Below are 19,792 nucleotides of genomic sequence, written 5' to 3'. Positions count from 1 at the left end.
GAAAAAACACAAACATGTTGGCCGGTGACAGCCCGTGACGTCACTACCGGTGCCATGAGAACACGTCATTCACTTCTATGTCTGAAGCTTGCGTGTAAAGCGTGGTAGGAAGTTAGAGGATGCAGTGTCTCATTCCCTGTTAAGGGAACTATGGTTCGATTTGTATCCTGAGACACTCCCTTTCAAGGGAACTTCAAATTGCATCCTCTAGGGGTTGAGCACTAAGTACCAAGTCTACCATTTCCATGGGAGTTACTCCTGGGATGTTAGGCCTAGGCTACATACCTGACTTAACTGTAAGGGCCTTGGCCCGGGGAAGAGCTCAAGGCTTGGAATCAAGAAAGATTCCTTTAAAGGGATATGGCAAAGAGCTTAGCATTTTATACTAAGTCTTGCTACATGTAGGATGTTAGAGAGAACAGCAGAGTACTAGCGTGCAAACTTACCACAGTGTGGATTTTAGAAAGTGAGCAAAGAAAGTGCGCAAAGTAAAGAAAAAAAAAGCACCAGGCCCAGATTATGTTACACCAGCCTGTCTGAAATCCTGTGCTGACCAGCTGGCCCCAATCTTCACACAGAACTTCTATAGATCACTGGAGCTATGTGAAGTCCCTTCATTTTGTCATTTGAAAAACTGTTGCTGGCCCACCTGAAGGACATTACTTGACCCTTGCTGGATCTTCTTCAGTTTGCCTAAAGAACAAACAGGTCTGTTGACTATGCAGTAAACACTGGACTGCATTATGTTCTGCAACACTGCGGAGCTTCTGTCACGAAAACAATTTCCTCGAATGTGTAAATCATTCTGAATTCTTACTTCACGTGCACACCTACCATAACATGGATTTTAGATACTGTTCTAGGGGGGTCTCGTGGCACTCTGAAAGAGCAGCTCATAGAAGGAATGGTGCATCCCAAAAACAATATTTTTGAGAGGCATCAACTCGATCTAGGGTAATAATGCTGGGCACACATCCAGCTCTCAAACAGGGGGAACTCGACCAACTGCAAATTCCAAGTTGGAACAGCTGAGAGAGAGAGAGCACAACCCAACTCTCATGAGAGAGGGGGCTTAACCTGCAATTCAGAAAGAGAGAAGCATGCTCACAGGAAATCCTTTTTGGTAAAGGGGAGTGCTGCTAAACTACCATGAGAACTGCCCATAGAACAAGGAATTGAACTCCGCGCAAGTGGAGAGAACTCGGGCACTTAAAAGAGAGCCAGGCTCACATTAGCCCTTCATGTTGAGGGAAGCGATGCTTGAAGTGTATTAATAAAAACACACTGGTTGAGTGGAGCCCAAGGAACCAAGGTCTAACTTGAAGAAAGAGAATGAAGGTTCACTTACCACCTATGTAGATTTTAGAAAGTGCGCAAAGTGCTAGCATGCAAACTTACCACTGTATGGATTTAGAAAGTACACATACCCCTATACTTCCCGCTCGATACGTCAGCAAGAAGGGATATCCAGGTGGCCAGGGAGCCCCTTAGGGCAACCCGGACAGACATCCTTAGTTTTACAATAATGATGGGAGTGATGCTTGAAAGTGTGTTACTAAAGACACACTGGTTGATTGGAGCCCAAGGTACCTAGGTCTAACCAACTCAGAGAAAGGGAACGAAGCTGAGTACGTAATTCTTACCGTGCAGGATTTCAGACAGTCCGTCTTGTGTGCACACTAACCACCTATTTGGATTTTTAGAAAATTGTGCAAAATGTTCAACGTGCACACTTACCATCATGTGGATTTCAGAAAGTACACAGAGCTTAGCGTGTGAACTTAAAGCTTCCTAAGCATCACAGAGGTGCTAAACTAAATGCGAGAGGCAACCTCAAATAAATCCTTCTAAGGTGAGGGGAGCATTGCCTGAGACACCATTACACAGGAAGATTCTATACTTCCCACTCGATGCATAAGCAAGAAGGGATATCCAGATGACCAGGAGGGCCCTCAGACGTGGCCAGACATCCAGGAAATTCTTGCAGTGCCGAGCCAGGGGCCTGATGATCAACAAGGCTCCCGTGCAAGACTAAAACCTGGCTGCATGATCCTGGAAGCATGAAGCCAAAAATAAGAGCTATCATACCAGCACCTGGTTCTGAATCCAGTCCGGAAGAACACTGCTAAGAATCTCAGAGGATTATACAGGCATAACCACCAAATTAATACACATACATACATAAAATGGATCATACTCACCCACCCTGCTTCCCGTGCTGGAGCCCCACTCAAGAGGAGACTGTAATGCAGGAAGTGCATAGGTTATAGGGGAATTAGGAAGGGAAAGATAAGGGCAGATGTATAATCCCAAAAGGGAGTGAGTAGATACTCATGTATCACTCTGATCCGGACAAAAGCCTTACTTTCTTCCTGATATCTGCCAGGTTCCCCAAAAGATGTCTCCCCATTACTACCAAGGCCACCATAGACTTGCCAATGACAGAGGCTGCCTGCTTAGTAGCATGGAGAATGAAATCCGTGGTGCGGCGCAATTCAGCTACCTCATCCTGAAACCGTTTTTGTGCGTCAACTCGATAATGCATACTCGTATGCTGGAATCGATTGATGCATAAGAAATCCTGTACGGAGATCAGGAAGAAATAGAAGGCTCACATGAGCTGGAGGGCTATGGCCAGAAAGATAACGCTGATCATTCAAACATACAATAAAGAGATTGTGTATGTCATTGGGTATCAAATAATGATGACATGGATGTTCACATCCTGTAAACATTTTGCCAGTGCTCGCTTTTCATGGAGGAAGTCTTAATAGAAGACTTCTCAATGTGGTTATCTTGATGCACAGCATGCACTCAGCTCCGGCGGGAACTAAACATGCTCAGTTTTTGCGAACTTAACTCCCTGAACTCCTCAACCACTGTCTCCACATAGGTATCAAAGTTTAAAAGGAGAGATGTACTCATGCAAATCTACTACAAACTCAGGTAAATGGTGAAATACATCACCTCAGAGTCTCGCGTATGCATCACAATGAGCGCAGCAGAACACATCCAAATCCCTTCAAACAAAACAGGCAAAGATGAAAAGAGTGACATGTTCTCCCCACACCTATTTATTTATAGTCACACCGGTAGTGACATCAGGGCCATCGCCGGCCAACTTGGTGTTTTTTCATTATATGCTTTAGACGTGGGTCATGACCAGGCATTCCCCATAGCAACCCCTAGAGGATGCAGTTCGAAGTTCCCTTGAAGGGAATCAACCTTGATGAGCAGGAGAGGCTTTTTATGAAACATTAAATAATATTACAGACCTAAACTTTTGAATAGCAGTGTTATTATTATTATTAAAACAATTACAATATTGATAATAAATTGTCAGGGATCTGGAAGGAGGACCCAATTGCAGAGTGTGATACCAAGGGTTTGACAATACAGACTGATACAAGAGATTAGTGAAGTGCACAAGAGATACCACAACAGGAACACAGTAAACAGAAACAGCTAGGGAAGGCCACTAGGACAGCTTCAGAAAACAACTGGCAGAATACTTTGGCAACAGAGGGGGCGGCAAGACCAGGCTGATGGAGAAGACCACACAAGGCCCCATCAGAGCTCAGACACTTGTAGACCGCAGACTCTGAAGAAGACAAAGTGCCAGGAAGGTAGTACCAGGGAAGGACACACGGGAACAGGTCAGGAACTCTTAACACAAGACTAGACAGGACAAAGCTCCACAGAAACACAAATTAAACCCAAGGGAAAATAAACTAATAAAAAATAAAGCAACAAAATAAGAAACTATTAGCAATTTAACCAACATAGAACAAACAAAACCAAGAATCAGACGAGAAAAACTAAATGAACTATTACAAATAGGAGCAAAAAGCAAGAACAAAAGTCTGTGTCATAAGCGGCTAGCACTGGGCTTGAGCAGACTGTACAGGAACATCTTCAGAGGTCATGACTAGAGTAGTATACTTGGGGAAAGCCTCCACAGGTGAAACATGACTAGCTGGAACACACTGAGGGACTCGTTAGAAGCAGCAGATAGCTGGTCTGGCATGATGTCAGTAGCGCAACTTCTAGCAGGAATAACACACGAGGGACTCATCAAAAGCAGCAGTCAGCTGATCCAGTGGCCCAACTTTCAAGGATGACCTCAGAGGACAACAAGACCGACAGGAACATTTTATATGACCGTAACTTGACAGGCAGGCACACAGTCTAAGGCCATAACTCAACTGGCAGAAATCACCTTTGTAGGCCTGACAGGACAGTCCGGAACACTTTGCATGGCCCAGATGTGATAGGAAGAAACACGTAAGGACTTGAAAAGACAAGAATAATCTGTATGGTCATCACCCAACTGGTAAGGACTACCTCCGGGACGTAACAGGACAGATAGGAACATTTTATATAGCCATAACTTGATAGGTAGGAACACATTCTGTGGCCATGACTAAACTGGCAGGAACAACCTCTGTAGGAGTGACAGGACAGACAGGAACATTTTGTATGGTCCAGACATAATGGGTAGGGACAACCTCTGATGGCATATCTTAATAGACAAGACTAGTCTCCATGAACATGACGGGCAGGAATCACTTTGGTGAATCGGGTATAACAGGCAAAAAACCTTCTCCATGGACTGGATATGAAACCAGGAGTGATATCTGGACACTTGACAACATCTGTGGACATGACAGGAATGATCTCTGGACACAACAGGAATATTGTGAATAAGACAGGAGTGATCTCTGGGGGACTTGTCACACGACTGACAGGAACATTTTCTGTGGATATGACAGGAGTGACTTCTACAGGCATAACTGATAGGATAGGCTTCTGATGTTGTGATATGAGGGTCTAGAACAGTCTCTGGTATACGTCTGTAACAGTCAAATAGGCCAGAAGGTTTGGGAGTATACTCTTGTAACTGTGACTTGAGGTACTAACAAGGCCACTGAACTAGACACCACTGGACCAGGTTCCAAAATAGACTGAAGACGACTATTGGCTATTGAAATACCCACCTGGCCACAGGAAGAGACTCAGGAACTGACTCAGGAGCTGACTCAGGAACTGACTCATGAACCGCCTCGGGTGCTGACAAACTCCTCTCCATGGCTGCAGGAACTGACCCTTGATGGGGCTGGAGCTGACACTGGAACGAGCTTTGTCGCTGGAGCCGACACTGGAGCGAGCTCTGTATGGATAAACTATAATTATCTCAAGAATTATTTGAACAGTCTTGAATCAAGGATGACTGCAGCAACCTCAGGAGTTTGAAACTGACTTGACCATAGAGAAGGAGTGTTTGGCCATCAGGTGGGCGGTTCTCACCCTTCGTTACTACCTCCTGGGACGGGAGTTCGCCCTCTGCTCGGACCACGCGCCCCTCCAGTGGCTCCACCGCATGAATTCATGATTCAAAAATGACCATTGTTCAGGAGAATTTGGTACAAACTTGACTAGATCATGGATAGCTGCAGCAAATTTGGTCAAATGAAAAGGTGCCTGGAACTGGTTTGACTGACCCAGCAACCACAGCCAACTCAGGGGTATTTGAAACCGACAAGACATGATTAACAAGTCAGGGCAAAAAATAAATAAAATCTTTAGATAAAAGAAAAAAAAAAAACTGGAGAAGTGAAGCTCATCTGCTGTGTCCTAACAGGGGCTGGTTCATAATGTCAGGGATCTGGAAGGAGGACCCAATTGCAGTGTGCGATAACAAGGGTTTGACAAAACGTACTGATACAAGAGGGTAGTGAAGTGCACAAGAGATACCACAACAAGTATACAGTAAACAGAAAGAGCTAGGGAAGGCCACTAGGGCAGCTTCAGAAAACAACTGGCAGAATACTTTGGCGACAGAGGGGGCAACAAGACCAGGATGATGGAGAAGACTGTGATTTATTTCTCTGAATTTGAGTTTATATATGTAACTGGTGGTATTTATGCTATCTGGGATATTTTTTTTCTTAAACTTTTGACAGGGTTACTCCTGTCTGGCGCCCGAATTTAAGTTTGACCTAAAAAGAAAATCATTGGTTTGAGTTTCTCAATTTATTATCGGGTCACCACCGTTACGGAAGTGGCCCCCGAACAAGGACATGAAACATAAAACTTGAAACATGAATTGAAATATGAAATTTGTAATCTGAAAACTTGAATATATTACTGTATCTTTTGAACTGTTTTGTTTTGGGTTTCTTTTTTCTTGTGATTATCGACATTTTTGCTCGTGAGAACTTTTTCGTTATTAGAGTGGACATTTAACACTTTATGATCGTTTTTATTTTGCCCAAAGAAATTGAGACTGGCTAAATAGTGTTCTCATTTTTTATTTTTTACATTTCACAATTGACCATTGCCACACTCACACATACATTCCAACCATGGCCCATACTCCTCGATCACCATCCACTTTTGTGGCAATTGATCCTCCAGATATTGCAACCCCCAACTGGCCCCTGATGCAACAAACTCCGCAGCAACCCAGACAACCGCCTTCTGTTCCCACTTTCTGCTCCACTCCTACACAGTTACACCCTCTTACTCCAAGAACCCATGTACGATTTTCCCCTCCACCACCAGGAGAAAGGGCTCCTCGTCCACCGACTAGTGACATACAGTTGTGCACTTCCCCGGAACTTACACCTCCTTCAGAAACACAGCATGACTTGCCTGGATTTCTGCCGACCCCTGGCAAAGGAATGTATCAATTATCAGAGCAAGTACAAGAGAACTGGGATATCCTGTTTAATTGCCTCAAACAACAGTACACAGTTTTGAAAGTACTCACCCAGGAACTTGCAACTACCACTTCACAGCATGATGCCAAGATTGAAACCTTGACTGCTTAGATTAAAACCAATCAACAGCAGATTCAGGCCTCGATCACTGATAAAAAACGACATGATGAAGAGGACACTTATCAGCTGACAAAAGCCATGAAGGTGATGGTGACAGCAGAACTGCAGAAAAGCGAGCACACCATTATCTCTGAAGTCCGATTTATGGTGGAACAATTGCAACTAGAGGTGCAGAAAGACATCCAGGAAATGCAGCACAGTACTCAAAAGGATCGTGGACGACTATTCCAGGAAATCAGTCAATGTAGCTTCCAATTGAATACCATAAGCGACTCCTTAAAAGTGCTGAAATCAGAAATAAGCAATTACTTCAAATTTCCTGGGAAAATAGTGACTGACTTTCCCTCGATGACACGAAATCCCCTCATTATTCCACTGCTGCAGAAGGTGAAACGTCAACACCCCACACATCCGTGTCTGTACATCCACTTCCTCTGCACCCAACATCTGTGGTCAAGCGTGATCATTTGAAGCTAACCTTCCCCACCTTTAGCAGATCATCAGATGATAGTGACCCTCTGTTATATTTAACTAGATGTCATTACCTTCTGGCATTACACCCCTTAGAGGATGCAGACATCCTGGCAACTTTTCGCATTGTCCTTTATAGAACAGCATGGGACTGGTGGGAGGTGGCCAGATCCTCTGTTCGAACCTGGAATGAGTTTGAATACGCATTTCTCGCTGCATTTCTTTCAGAGGATTATGAATATGAGCTAGCTGAGCGTATCTGCACCCGAATTCAAGTGGAAAAGGAGTCCATTAGAGATTTCGCTTTCACTTACAGAGCTCTATGCAAGCGCTGGAAACCTTCACTGACAGAGTATGAGTTAGTCAAATTCATACTAATAAAAAATATTAAACCATACCTTGCCAGTCAACTTCGCAGCAGAGTAAGTACAGTGGATGAACTGGTAAAATTTGGTCATCATTTAGAAAAAGACTATGTTCATCAGCTGCATTATGAAGGACGGACAATGACTTCACTTATACCACAAAAACCTACCTCTAACCGTCAAGGTGAAAGACCCACTGTCCAATGGTGGAGATGTAAAGGTCAGCATCCCCCTGGAAACTGTCCACAATACTCCACGTCACTTCAGACATCACCTCAAAGTCCTTTTCAACCTGCAGGAAACAAGCGAAATTTCCCAGCACAAAAAACAGGAGGAGCACCATCAAATAACGCCCTGTCTGTTACACCTCCATCCCAACCATCTATTGTAACTGCATCTTTTACTTTTAAACGTGAGTCTATCGTGAGTCCTGCTCCACCTCTTGGAGAACAATCCACAAGTCTGTACCCTCCAGCTCGGAAGAACAACAGTATTCCATCATTGTCTTTATACTGTCCATCCTGTATCCATCAAACAGCGTCCATACAGATTAACACCAGAGAAACAAGATATGGTACAAGAACAAGTTAAAGAAATGTTGAAGAATGGTATCATCGAACCATCACACTCTTCTTGTGCCTCCCCTATTGTCCTCGTCCCAAAGAAGGACGGTAGCCAGAGATTCTGTGTGGACTATAGGAGGGTGTAATGAAGGTTCAATCAGAGTAGAGGAAGGAGACCAGAGTCGGCGTACGGGGCTCGTGAGAGGCTTTATTCCAAAACCAAAACAAAACAAATAAACAAACAAACAAGCGCGGCAGGTGCGCGCACTCTCTAACAGCACTTCGGCCACGGATACTGCGTCTGGTTTGCTCGATCGCTCTCCAGCTTCCTGCGCTCACGAGTCCCCGTCTCTCTCTCCTTTCGCCGGCTGTCGCGCTCCTTAAATGCGGGTTCCCCACGCCAATCACTGAAACGAGATCCAGGTGTTACTTGTTTCTCACCTGAACCACTTATCGCCGCTCGTCTCTTCACTCGCTCTCCCGTTGCAGACTTCGCTAAACCACGCCTCCGCCACATACCCCCACCGCCCGACTCAGGCCGGGGAGCCATCCGGCCTGCAGCCCCCCCCCCATTCCTGGAGAGGAAATCGGCCACAGCCATCTGCGCCCCCGGCCTGTGAATCACCTTGAACTTAAATGGCTGTAAAGCTAGATACCAACGGGTGATTCGCGCGTTGGTATCCTTCATGCGGTGGAGCCACTGGAGGGGCGCGTGGTCCGAGCAGAGGGTGAACTCCCGTCCCAGGAGGTAGTAACGAAGGGTGAGAACCGCCCACCTGATGGCCAAACACTCCTTCTCTATGGTGCTGTACTTAGTCTCCCTCTTGGAGAGCTTCCGACTAATGTACAGCACCGGGCGGTCTTCCCCCCCCACCTCCTGGGACAGGACCACGCCCAGCCCCCTGTCCGACGCGTCGGTCTGCAAAAAAAAGGGGAGAGCAAAGTTAGGAGAGTGCAGGAGCGGCCCGCCACACAGGGCCGCTTTAACTCGGGTAAAGGCCCGTTGGCACGGCTCCGTCCACTGGACCGTATCTGGTACCTCCTTTTTAGTGAGGTCAGTCAACGGGCTGGTGAGGTCCGAATAATGAGGAATAAACCTCCTGTAATATCCCGCCAGCCCCAAGAACTGCCTCACCTCCTTTTTGGTCTTGGGCCTGGGACAGGTTGCAATTGCTGCCGTCTTATCAATTTGGGGACGCACCTGCCCGTGGCCCAAGTGGAAGCCCAGATACTTTACCTCCACCCGCCCAACTGCGCACTTCTTCGGGTTGGCCGTTAGCCCCGCCCGTCTCAGCGCCCTGAGGACCGCCCTCACATGCTCCATATGCCGCTGCCAGTCCCCACTATAGATGATAATATCATCCAGGTAGGCGGCGGCATATGCAGCATGGGGCCGCAGCACTCGATCCATGAGGCGCTGAAACATAGCCGGGGCCCCGAACAAGCCGAACGGAAGCGTAACAAATTGGTGTAATCCAAACGGCGTGGTGAAGGCGGTCTTTTCTTCAAAATGGGAGATAAGGGGATCTGCCAATAACCTTTGGTTAAGTCCAATGTCGAATAAAAACGAGCCGTGCCTAACCGATCGAGCAACTCGTCAATCCGCGGCATTGGATAAGCATCAAATTTGGAAATTGCATTCACCCTGCGATAGTTTACACAGAACCGTACCGAGCCGTCCGTTTTGGGCACCAAAACTATCGGGCTCGCCCAATCGCTGTGTGACTCCTCGATTACTCCCATCCCCAGCATAGCCTCTAATTCGGTCTGAACTACCTTTTTTTTTGTGTTCAGGCAATCTATATGGCCGGCTGCGAATTACGACTCCCGGCTCTGTCTCAATGTGGTGCTGAATCAGGTCCGTACGGCCGGGTAGGGGCGAAAACACGTCTGCAAATTCTACCTGCAACTGCGCGATGTCAGTGAGCTGCGAGGGGGAGAGGTGGTCCCCTCCTATAGCCAGTGCAAGGGGTTTTCCTTTAATAATCGCCTCTGGCCCGAGATCCTCCTCCCCACTCACTACCATCGCTAGCAACACTGACTCCTCCCCGCTCCATTTTTTAAGGAGGTTGAGGTGGTAGATTTGCCGTGAGTCGCCTCTATCTGTCCGTATTACCTCATAATTGAGATCTCCTATCCGCCGTGTGACCTCAAATGGTCCTTGCCACTTGGCTAACAATTTGGAGCTAGAGGTTGGCAGTAAAACGAGCACTTTATCTCCCGGTGCAAATTCTCGTAGCTTAGTTCCCCGGTTATATAGCTGGCTTTGTCTGCCCTGGGCCTGAAGCAAATTCTCCATAGAGAGCCGCCCCAGTGTATGGAGTTTTGCGCGCAGGTCCAGGACATATTGAATTTCATTTTTGCTATCCGAGTGTCCGTCCTCCCAAGTTTCTCTCAGGACGTCTAGCACCCCCCTGGGCTGACGTCCATAGAGAAGCTCGAAGGGGGAAAACCCCGTGGAGGCTTGGGGGACTTCGCGCACAGCAAATAAGAGGGGTTCTAGCCAACGGTCCCAATTTTTCGCGTCTTCATGTACGAATTTCCGGATCATGGTTTTTAATGTGCGATTAAACCGTTCGACCAGACCGTCCGTTTGTGGGTGATAGACGCTGGTACGCACCGCTTTAATGCCCAATAATCCGTACAATTCGTTTAACGTGCGCGACATAAACGCGGTGCCCTGGTCCGTGAGAATCTCTTTTGGGATTCCCACGCGGGAGATTAAACGAAACAAGGCATCCGCCACACTTTTGGCTGAGATGTTGCGGAGCGCCACTGCTTCTGGATACCGTGTCGCGTAATCCACTAAGACTAACGCGAAACGGTGTCCCCGTGCGGATCGCTCTAACGGCCCGATCAGGTCCATACCAATTCGCTCGAAGGGGACCTGCACTAGAGGAATAGGGCGCAAAGGCGCTTTTGGAACGGCCGGTGGGTTTACCAGCTGAAATTCCCGACAAGACGCGCACCACCTGCGCACGTTCTCGTGAATGCCCGGCCAAAAGAATCGGGTCGTTAGACGATTTAGTGTTGCTGCTACTCCTAAGTGCCCTGCCATAGGATTACAATGCGCCGTCCGGAAAAGCATTTCCCGACGGCTCCGCGGTACTAACAGCTGGGTTGTATCTTCATTTGTCTGAGCGTCGTGGGTCACTCGATACAACCTGTCTTTAATAACGGCAAAATACGGGTGGGATAGCGGACGCTCAGGGTGGAGGACCCGCCCATCGATCGAGCGGACCTGCTCGAAGGCATGCTTCAGCGTCTCGTCATGGGGATTGTTCCAGGGGAAAGTCATCGTGGCCGGCAAGGTTTAGCCTCGCCATGCCGCTCGGTTCCCCTGAGACCGCCCCGCTAGGCCCCGGGACAGATTCTCCCACCTGAGCGCTCGCCCCGCCCCCCGGCTGGTTCTTTCCCCCGACGGCACCCGCTGTCAAACACCCTAGTAAATGCTGAAATGCTGGCCAATTCGTCCCCAAAATTAGCGGATGCCGGAGGCGCGGACTAACGGCCACCTCCACACTATGCTTATGGCCCCGAAATTTAATACCAATTCGCTCGAAGGGGACCTGCACTAGAGGAATAGGGCGCAAAGGCGCTTTTGGAACGGCCGGTGGGTTTACCAGCTGACATTCCCGACAAGACGCGCACCACCTGCGCACGTTCTCGTGAATGCCCGGCCAAAAGAATCGGGTCGTTAGACGATTTAGTGTTGCTGCTACTCCTAAGTGCCCTGCCATAGGATTACAATGCGCCGTCCGGAAAAGCATTTCCCGACGGCTCCACGGTACTAACAGCTGGGTTGTATCTTCATTTGTCTGAGCGTCGTGGGTCACTCGATACAACCTGTCTTTAATAACGGCAAAATACGGGTGGGATAGCGGACGCTCAGGGTGGAGGACCCGCCCATCGATCGAGCGGACCTGCTCGAAGGCATGCTTCAGCGTCTCGTCCTGGGATTGTTCCAGGGGAAAGTCATCGCGGCCGGCAAGGTTTAGCCTCGCCATGCCGCTCGGTTCCCCTGAGACCGCCCCGCTAGGCCCCGGGACAGATTCTCCCACCTGAGCGCTCGCCCCGCCCCCCGGCTGGTTCTTTCCCCTGACGGCACCCGCTGTCAAACACCCTAGTAAATGCTGAAATGCTGGCCAATTCGTCCCCAAAATTAGCGGATGCCGGAGGCGCGGACTAACGGCCACCTCCACACTATGCTTATGGCCCCGAAATTTAATACCTATGGCTTTTAATGGATATTCCCTTATATCCCCGTGCACACACCTCACCTTAACCATGCGGCCCGTATCCAATGCCCCGGATTGTATCAGGCTTTGATGGATGGAGGTCTGGTTACAACCTGAATCCACCAGAGCCTGATAGGTACCCCCCTTAATACTCACGGGTATTTGGTACAGCCCGGCTTGATCGGGGGCAGCCTGCGGGTCATCCGGGATCCGGACCAGTGTCCCCACCTCCATCATTGGGCACCTGTCCACAAAGTGGCCCGGATCCCCGCAACGCCAGCAGGCTGGCCCGGGTCTCCCCGCTGCCCTAGTGGCGGGAAGTGGCTCAGGGGATTGACGTGGGGAAGCAGCCGGAGGGTCTTCACTCCCCCGTCGCTGGGGAGCGGCCATCCCTCGTGCGGGACCTCGGGCCCCGGCCGCAGGCTCCATCGCCACCCTCCAGCGGGGCGCAGCCCTCGGTGGTCCCACCCAACGGGACCTAGGGAGAGGGAGAGATTTCGGAGTGGGGGGGGAGGGGGAAACAGAGAGAGAGACAGCAGGGAGGGGGTCGCCGACCCCGGAGCACGCCGCCAGCTGATCCTCCGCCAGTTGGATGGCCAGATCCAGCGACGCCGGGCGGTGGCACTGGACCCACTGGGCGGACTTCTTTGGAAGGCGGGAGATGAACTGCTCCAGTACCACCGCGTTGATGATGGATTCGGCGTCGCCGTCCCCGGCCAACAGCCATTTGCGGCACGAGTCCCGGAGCTGCTGCGCCAACACAAAGGGTCGGCCTGCCTCGGCCAGCTCCAGTGACCGGAAGCGCTGGCGATGTTGTTCTGGGCTGAGGCCCACCCTCTGGAGGATGGCTCGTCTGAGGTCGGCGTAGACCAGGAGGTTCGGGACGGGTAGTTGTTGGGCCGCCTTCTGGGCCTCCCCCGACAGCAGAGGGATCACCCGTACGGGCCAGCTGTCCACCGGCCACCCACACGCCTCCGCAGTCCGCTCGAACAAGTCAAGGAAAGCCTCCGGGTCGTCAGTGGGTCCCATCTTGGGGAGTGGCATGTGAGGGGGCGGGGCGCTGGGGGAGGCCGTCCCCGTCCGAGCCTCCCGGTCCAGCAAGCTCCGGACCAGCTTGCGGTCCTCCTGCTGGGCCCGCATCATCGCCTGGAACCGGTGGTCTTGGTCGGCCCGCAGGTCCAGCAGGGCCTGGTGGTGTTCTTGGTGCAGGCCCGCGAGCGATGATATGATGTCCGCAAATGGCGAGGCTGATGTAGCTGACGGAGTCTGCATGGCGAACGTTCTCCTTCCTCCCGGGTTTTGGCACCAGACGGCTCCACGGTACTAACAGCTGGGTTGTATCTTCATTTGTCTGAGCGTCGTGGGTCACTCGATACAACCTGTCTTTAATAACGGCAAAATACGGGTGGGATAGCGGACGCTCAGGGTGGAGGACCCGCCCATCGATCGAGCGGACCTGCTCGAAGGCATGCTTCAGCGTCTCGTCCTGGGATTGTTCCAGGGGAAAGTCATCGCGGCCGGCAAGGTTTAGCCTCGCCATGCCGCTCGGTTCCCCTGAGACCGCCCCGCTAGGCCCCGGGACAGATTCTCCCACCTGAGCGCTCGCCCCGCCCCCCGGCTGGTTCTTTCCCCTGACGGCACCCGCTGTCAAACACCCTAGTAAATGCTGAAATGCTGGCCAATTCGTCCCCAAAATTAGCGGATGCCGGAGGCGCGGACTAACGGCCACCTCCACACTATGCTTATGGCCCCGAAATTTAATACCTATGGCTTTTAATGGATATTCCCTTATATCCCCGTGCACACACCTCACCTTAACCATGCGGCCCGTATCCAATGCCCCGGATTGTATCAGGCTTTGATGGATGGAGGTCTGGTTACAACCTGAATCCACCAGAGCCTGATAGGTACCCCCCTTAATACTCACGGGTATTTGGTACAGCCCGGCTTGATCGGGGGCAGCCTGCGGGTCATCCGGGATCCGGACCAGTGTCCCCACCTCCATCATTGGGCACCTGTCCACAAAGTGGCCCGGATCCCCGCAACGCCAGCAGGCTGGCCCGGGTCTCCCCGCTGCCCTAGTGGCGGGAAGTGGCTCAGGGGATTGACGTGGGGAAGCAGCCGGAGGGTCTTCACTCCCCCGTCGCTGGGGAGCGGCCATCCCTCGTGCGGGACCTCGGGCCCCGGCCGCAGGCTCCATCGCCACCCTCCAGCGGGGCGCAGCCCTCAGTGGTCCCACCCAACGGGACCTAGGGAGAGGGAGAGATTTCGGAGTGGGGGGGGAGGGGGAAACAGAGAGAGAGACAGCAGGGAGGGGGTCGCCGACCCCGGAGCACGCCGCCAGCTGATCCTCCGCCAGTTGGATGGCCAGATCCAGCGACGCCGGGCGGTGGCACTGGACCCACTGGGCGGACTTCTTTGGAAGGCGGGAGATGAACTGCTCCAGTACCACCGCGTTGATGATGGATTCGGCGTCGCCGTCCCCGGCCAACAGCCATTTGCGGCACGAGTCCCGGAGCTGCTGCGCCAACACAAAGGGTCGGCCTGCCTCGGCCAGCTCCAGTGACCGGAAGCGCTGGCGATGTTGTTCTGGGCTGAGGCCCACCCTCTGGAGGATGGCTCGTCTGAGGTCGGCGTAGACCAGGAGGTTCGGGACGGGTAGTTGTTGGGCCGCCTTCTGGGCCTCCCCCGACAGCAGAGGGATCACCCGTACGGGCCAGCTGTCCACCGGCCACCCACACGCCTCCGCAGTCCGCTCGAACAAGTCAAGGAAAGCCTCCGGGTCGTCAGTGGGTCCCATCTTGGGGAGTGGCATGTGAGGGGGCGGGGCGCTGGGGGAGGCCGTCCCCGTCCGAGCCTCCCGGTCCAGCAAGCTCCGGACCAGCTTGCGGTCCTCCTGCTGGGCCCGCATCATCGCCTGGAACCGGTGGTCTTGGTCGGCCCGCAGGTCCAGCAGGGCCTGGTGGTGTTCTTGGTGCAGGCCCGCGAGCGATGATATGATGTCCGCAAATGGCGAGGCTGATGTAGCTGACGGAGTCTGCATGGCGAACGTTCTCCTTCCTCCCGGGTTTTGGCACCAGTGTAATGAAGGTTCAATCAGAGTAGAGGAAGGAGACCAGAGTCGGCGTACGGGGCTCTTGAGAGGCTTTATTCCAAAACCAAAACAAAACAAATAAACAAACAAACAAACGCGGCAGGTGCGCGCACTCTCTAACAGCACTTCGGCCACGGATACTGCTTCTGGTTTGCTCGATCGCTCTCCAGCTTCCTGCGCTCACGAGTCCCCGTCTCTCTCTCCTTTCGCCGGCTGTCGCGCTCCTTAAATGCGGGTTCCCCACGCCAATCACTGAAACGAGATCCAGGTGTTACTTGTTTCTCACCTGAACCACTTATCGCCGCTCGTCTCTTCACTCGCTCTCCCGTTGCAGACTTCGCTAAACCACGCCTCCGCCACAGAGGGTCAATGCTATCACTGAGAGAGATGCCTATCCTCTGCCTAATATCACAGAGATCTTGGAATCCCTCTCCGGTGCAGGTATTTTCTCCAGCATTGATCTCAACAGTGGGTACTGGCAGGTGACCATGGAACCTGAGAGCAAGTCCAAGACTGCATTCATCGCGCTTATACCAATTTAATGTCATGCCGTTTGGGCTGAAAAATGCTCCAGCGACATTTCAGTGGTTAATGGATACTGTCCTAGGTGAGCTGCGAGGAAGAATTTGTTTCGTGTATATCGATGATATTATAATTTATTCACCCTCTGTCACCCAGCACTTCAAGGATCTTCAGACGGTCTTCGACCAATTGTACACAGCTGGTTTAACCATAAACCTAAAAAAGAGTAAATTCTGCCTTGATAAATCCGTCCTTCGGATGAGACGTTAAACCGAGGTCCTGACTCTCTGTGGTCATTAAAAATCCCAGGATGTCTTTCGGAAAGAGTAGAGGTGTGACCTCGGCATCCTGGCTAAATTCGCCCATTGGCCTCTGACCATCATGGCTTTCTAAAAATCCCCATGTCTACTGATTGGCTTCATCACTCTGTCTCCTCTCCATCAGTAAGCTGGTGTGTGGTGGGCGTTCTGGCGCACTATGGCTGCCGTCGCATCATCCAGGTGGATGCTGCACACTGGTGGTGGACGAGGAGTTACCCCCTGACTATGTAAAGCGCTTTGAGTGTCTAGAAAAGCGCTATATAAATGTAAATAATTATTATTATTATTATTATTAAGTTAAACCATCTGGAAAAAATGAATCTCTTGGAAATTTTCCACGAATCCCCGGACAAATATGAAGAGTTCATTGGGTTCTGACAATGCTACTCTTTTAACAACCTGGGGTTGTTTATTTCCAAGGGGGAGGAGTGTGGCGAGCTAAAAACATTCCAAGATTTAAACATTTAATCAATGTTGTCTCCGCCCATTTTCGTTTACCAAATGAGGAAAAAGGAAATGAGGTAATCTAATAAAAGGAAAAATTTTAAACTGAAGGAAGAGGGGAGTAGGTGTTGAAGGAAACGTGGAGTGTTGTTGTTAGTGCGCTTTGGAGATGAGAACCGGAAAGCCTCAATGGAAGCCGAACGCCATTTGAAAATACTCAATAAATGAACTGCTGGCTGGTAGTTGGACGGATCAGAAACTATTAAGGGAGAAAGAAGGTGTCTACACTTGCCTGTGTGGCAGTGATGTAATCCTCTGCGGGAGAACGCTGTCTTTGCCGGAGTGGATGCTAGAGAGTGGACCGCTCTCCATGGCAATGTCTTCAGCGCAGAGCGTTTAAAAATTCCCGAGCGAGCTGTTAACGACCTTCTGGATCTTGGTTGTTTTCATTTACCACCAATACAAGTTCACCAATTACTGAAGGTCGTGGCTTATTGGATACGTGGCTGGTCTTATCCCAAAACACTCACACAATTCATCTCTGCACTTTCCACACCCACATTTAACCAGGTTCCTCTGGTTAAATGTTTTTTTCTGTTCTTGTGAGAAATACAGTTGTCTAAATGGAATCCTATGACATTTGTAATTAATTTCTCTGAATTTGAGTATATACATGTAACTGGTGGTATTTATGCTATCTGGGATTTTTTTTTCTTAAACTTTTGACAGGGTTACTCCTGTCTGGCGCCAAGACAGGGGGTGAAAATGACCACGAACCAGCAAACAAAAATGGGTAAGGGGCACTATAAATAGGGAGGAACACACATGAGGAACAGGTGAGCACAATTAGACAAACAAGGCTAACAAGAGGGTGTGGTAAAGAGGAAATAAGAAGGAGGGGCGAAGGAGAAAACAATTAACAAGACCATGTGCTGACGCCAGAAACAAAACAAACAGAGAGATACGAATTGTGCAAAAAAAAAAGGACAAAAACACATTTTTACTGTATTTTTTAAAATGCTTTCTTCTCCATTTCTCCTTTAAGAAGTATTTGTCAAAGAGGAATACTTCTTAAAGGTTAATATGGGAGAACAGGTAGTTTTCAAAGGACATGGTGATTCTTCATTCTGGAATGCATTTGGATATCTAGAGGAATGATTTGACAGTTATAAAAATGATATTTACAGCCCAAGCACTTGAACATTGTATTTTTTTTGCTTCCTCTTGTGTTACTCCCGAATACTTTCTTAAGATGCTGATAAAATGGTACTTTGTTCTAATCAATATTAGTTGCCATTCAATAAAAATTTATTGCTAGGTTGTATAGCAAGGACAAAAGCATGTTGGAAGCTGTGTGAGTCTTCAGTAAGTGTCTGAGATGGCCAGAAGAGTGTGTGATTTGTCGTCCACGGAGCTGCTGCTCACTGCACTGCTGGTTCTTCTCTTCGGGGTCTGTGTGGGACTCAGTGTGGTCACATGGCTCGCTCTGGACAACAGAGGTCTGAGACCCTTCCCTTCATCTGTAATGATTTCTGCTGAAAGCTCCTGCTGCTCTGTAGTGATGCTCTGTGTGGTGACTGATGGTTTCAGCTGCGGCTGGTGAAGGAGATGAGAGCGGCTCCGAGTTCACCGGGAGGCTCGTCATCTCTAACGGAAGCATCTTCACGGAGGAGCTGCTGAACAAAAACAGCGCGAAGTTCAAAGCTCTGGCATATGACACCGAGCAGAAGGTATGTCAGCTACTTTCAGAAATAAATGTAGAAATCCTGTCATCATTTACTGGGCTTAATTTCAGCCTCATCAGCTCTCTGTACAGTGACATGTCTGGGTCATATTTTACCTCGAAATAAATAAAAAAAACGTATATTTTATTAATATTTTTTTGTATACATTTGTATACCAAAAATGGTTTACATTGTGACATGATTACTAAAACCTTTTTCTATGAAATTTTCTTTTATAAATTGATTTAAACTTGTGGACACTGTTGGGGGTAACGCACTAAAAGTAACTATGTAATCAGATTACATTTTTCAAGTAATTAGTAAAGTAACGCATTACTTTTTTTTAATTTACAAGAAAATATCTGAGTTACTTTTTCAAAAAGGTCATGCCAGTCACTTTGTTTTCCCATTTATTGACTGACAAATCTCCTGTCCCCATATTGGGAGAAATCTGAAGTACAGAGGCATTGTCTGTGCTGTTTGAACATGATGTAAAGCTAGACTAAATGTGAATGTGCATTAATTCATGCCACTTGTAAAAAAATCTGATTTAGTATTCATCAAAATGAATTAAAACAGTGAAATGCAAAAATAACACAAATGTATCTAATTTCATTTTATGAATTAATGTCTTTGCTGCTGACCTTTGATGATCCAGTTCAACCATACCAATAAGCAAAAATGACTTTAGATAAACTCACAATTGTGCTTCACTGTTTTTTATATTGCTGAAGAGTATTCTTTTTTCACACCTTCTTCTCCTATGTTTAGAGATGTGAACTCTTCCTTCAGCCTAAGGTTTATTCATTACACTTTTTGGTGTGAAAGGGCTTATATTTGCTAAAAATAGAACTTCTTGTATTAAAAACAGTCAAGCCCAGCTCATATTTCAAAAGTAATGTGAAAGAACGCAAAAGAAACGTAACATTATTTTTAATAAAAAGTAACAAAATACTGTAATTAGTTTTAGGGAGCAATGCAATATTGTAATGTATTACCTTTTAACCCCAACACTGCTTCTGGAACATGACATTTTACTGCCTTTAAGATTGATTCGACTGGAAAATCACACAAATTCTTTTACAGTAACACAATAGAAAGTGCTTTATAAAGTTAATGAGACAAAGAAAAGTCATCACTGATGTAAAAAAAAAAAATCCTTTAGAATATTTCATGAGACTGAATTATATTAATGCTTGCATAACTTTT

At 48.9% G+C, this 19,792-nt stretch overlaps 1 protein-coding gene across 24 annotated transcripts in view; it reads left to right on the top strand.

Annotated features, from left to right (window-relative positions):
* tmprss15 (transmembrane serine protease 15) overlaps positions 1-19,792 on the top strand; it is a 102,765-nt gene that overhangs the window by 56,348 nt on the left and 26,625 nt on the right. Inside the window, exons 2-3 of one of the 24 annotated variants that reach the window (XM_052536301.1) lie at positions 17,955-18,358; positions 18,450-18,589. The exons of 21 other annotated variants lie outside the window; for them this stretch is intronic. In XM_052536301.1, the coding sequence (XP_052392261.1) occupies positions 18,238-18,358; positions 18,450-18,589 (261 nt within the window). In that variant the 5' untranslated portion in view covers positions 17,955-18,237. The remainder of the gene's footprint in view (positions 1-17,954; positions 18,359-18,449; positions 18,590-19,792) is intronic. 2 more of the 24 variants (XM_052536300.1, XM_052536281.1) reach the window with 2 other exon arrangements.

The sequence above is a fragment of the Carassius gibelio genome, chromosome A21 (genome assembly GCF_023724105.1).
Source record: "Carassius gibelio isolate Cgi1373 ecotype wild population from Czech Republic chromosome A21, carGib1.2-hapl.c, whole genome shotgun sequence".
In the NCBI taxonomy this organism is placed as follows: Eukaryota; Metazoa; Chordata; class Actinopteri; order Cypriniformes; family Cyprinidae; genus Carassius; species Carassius gibelio.
Note: the sequence above shows the minus strand (reverse complement) of the source record. Positions and strands in the feature narration are given on the sequence as shown.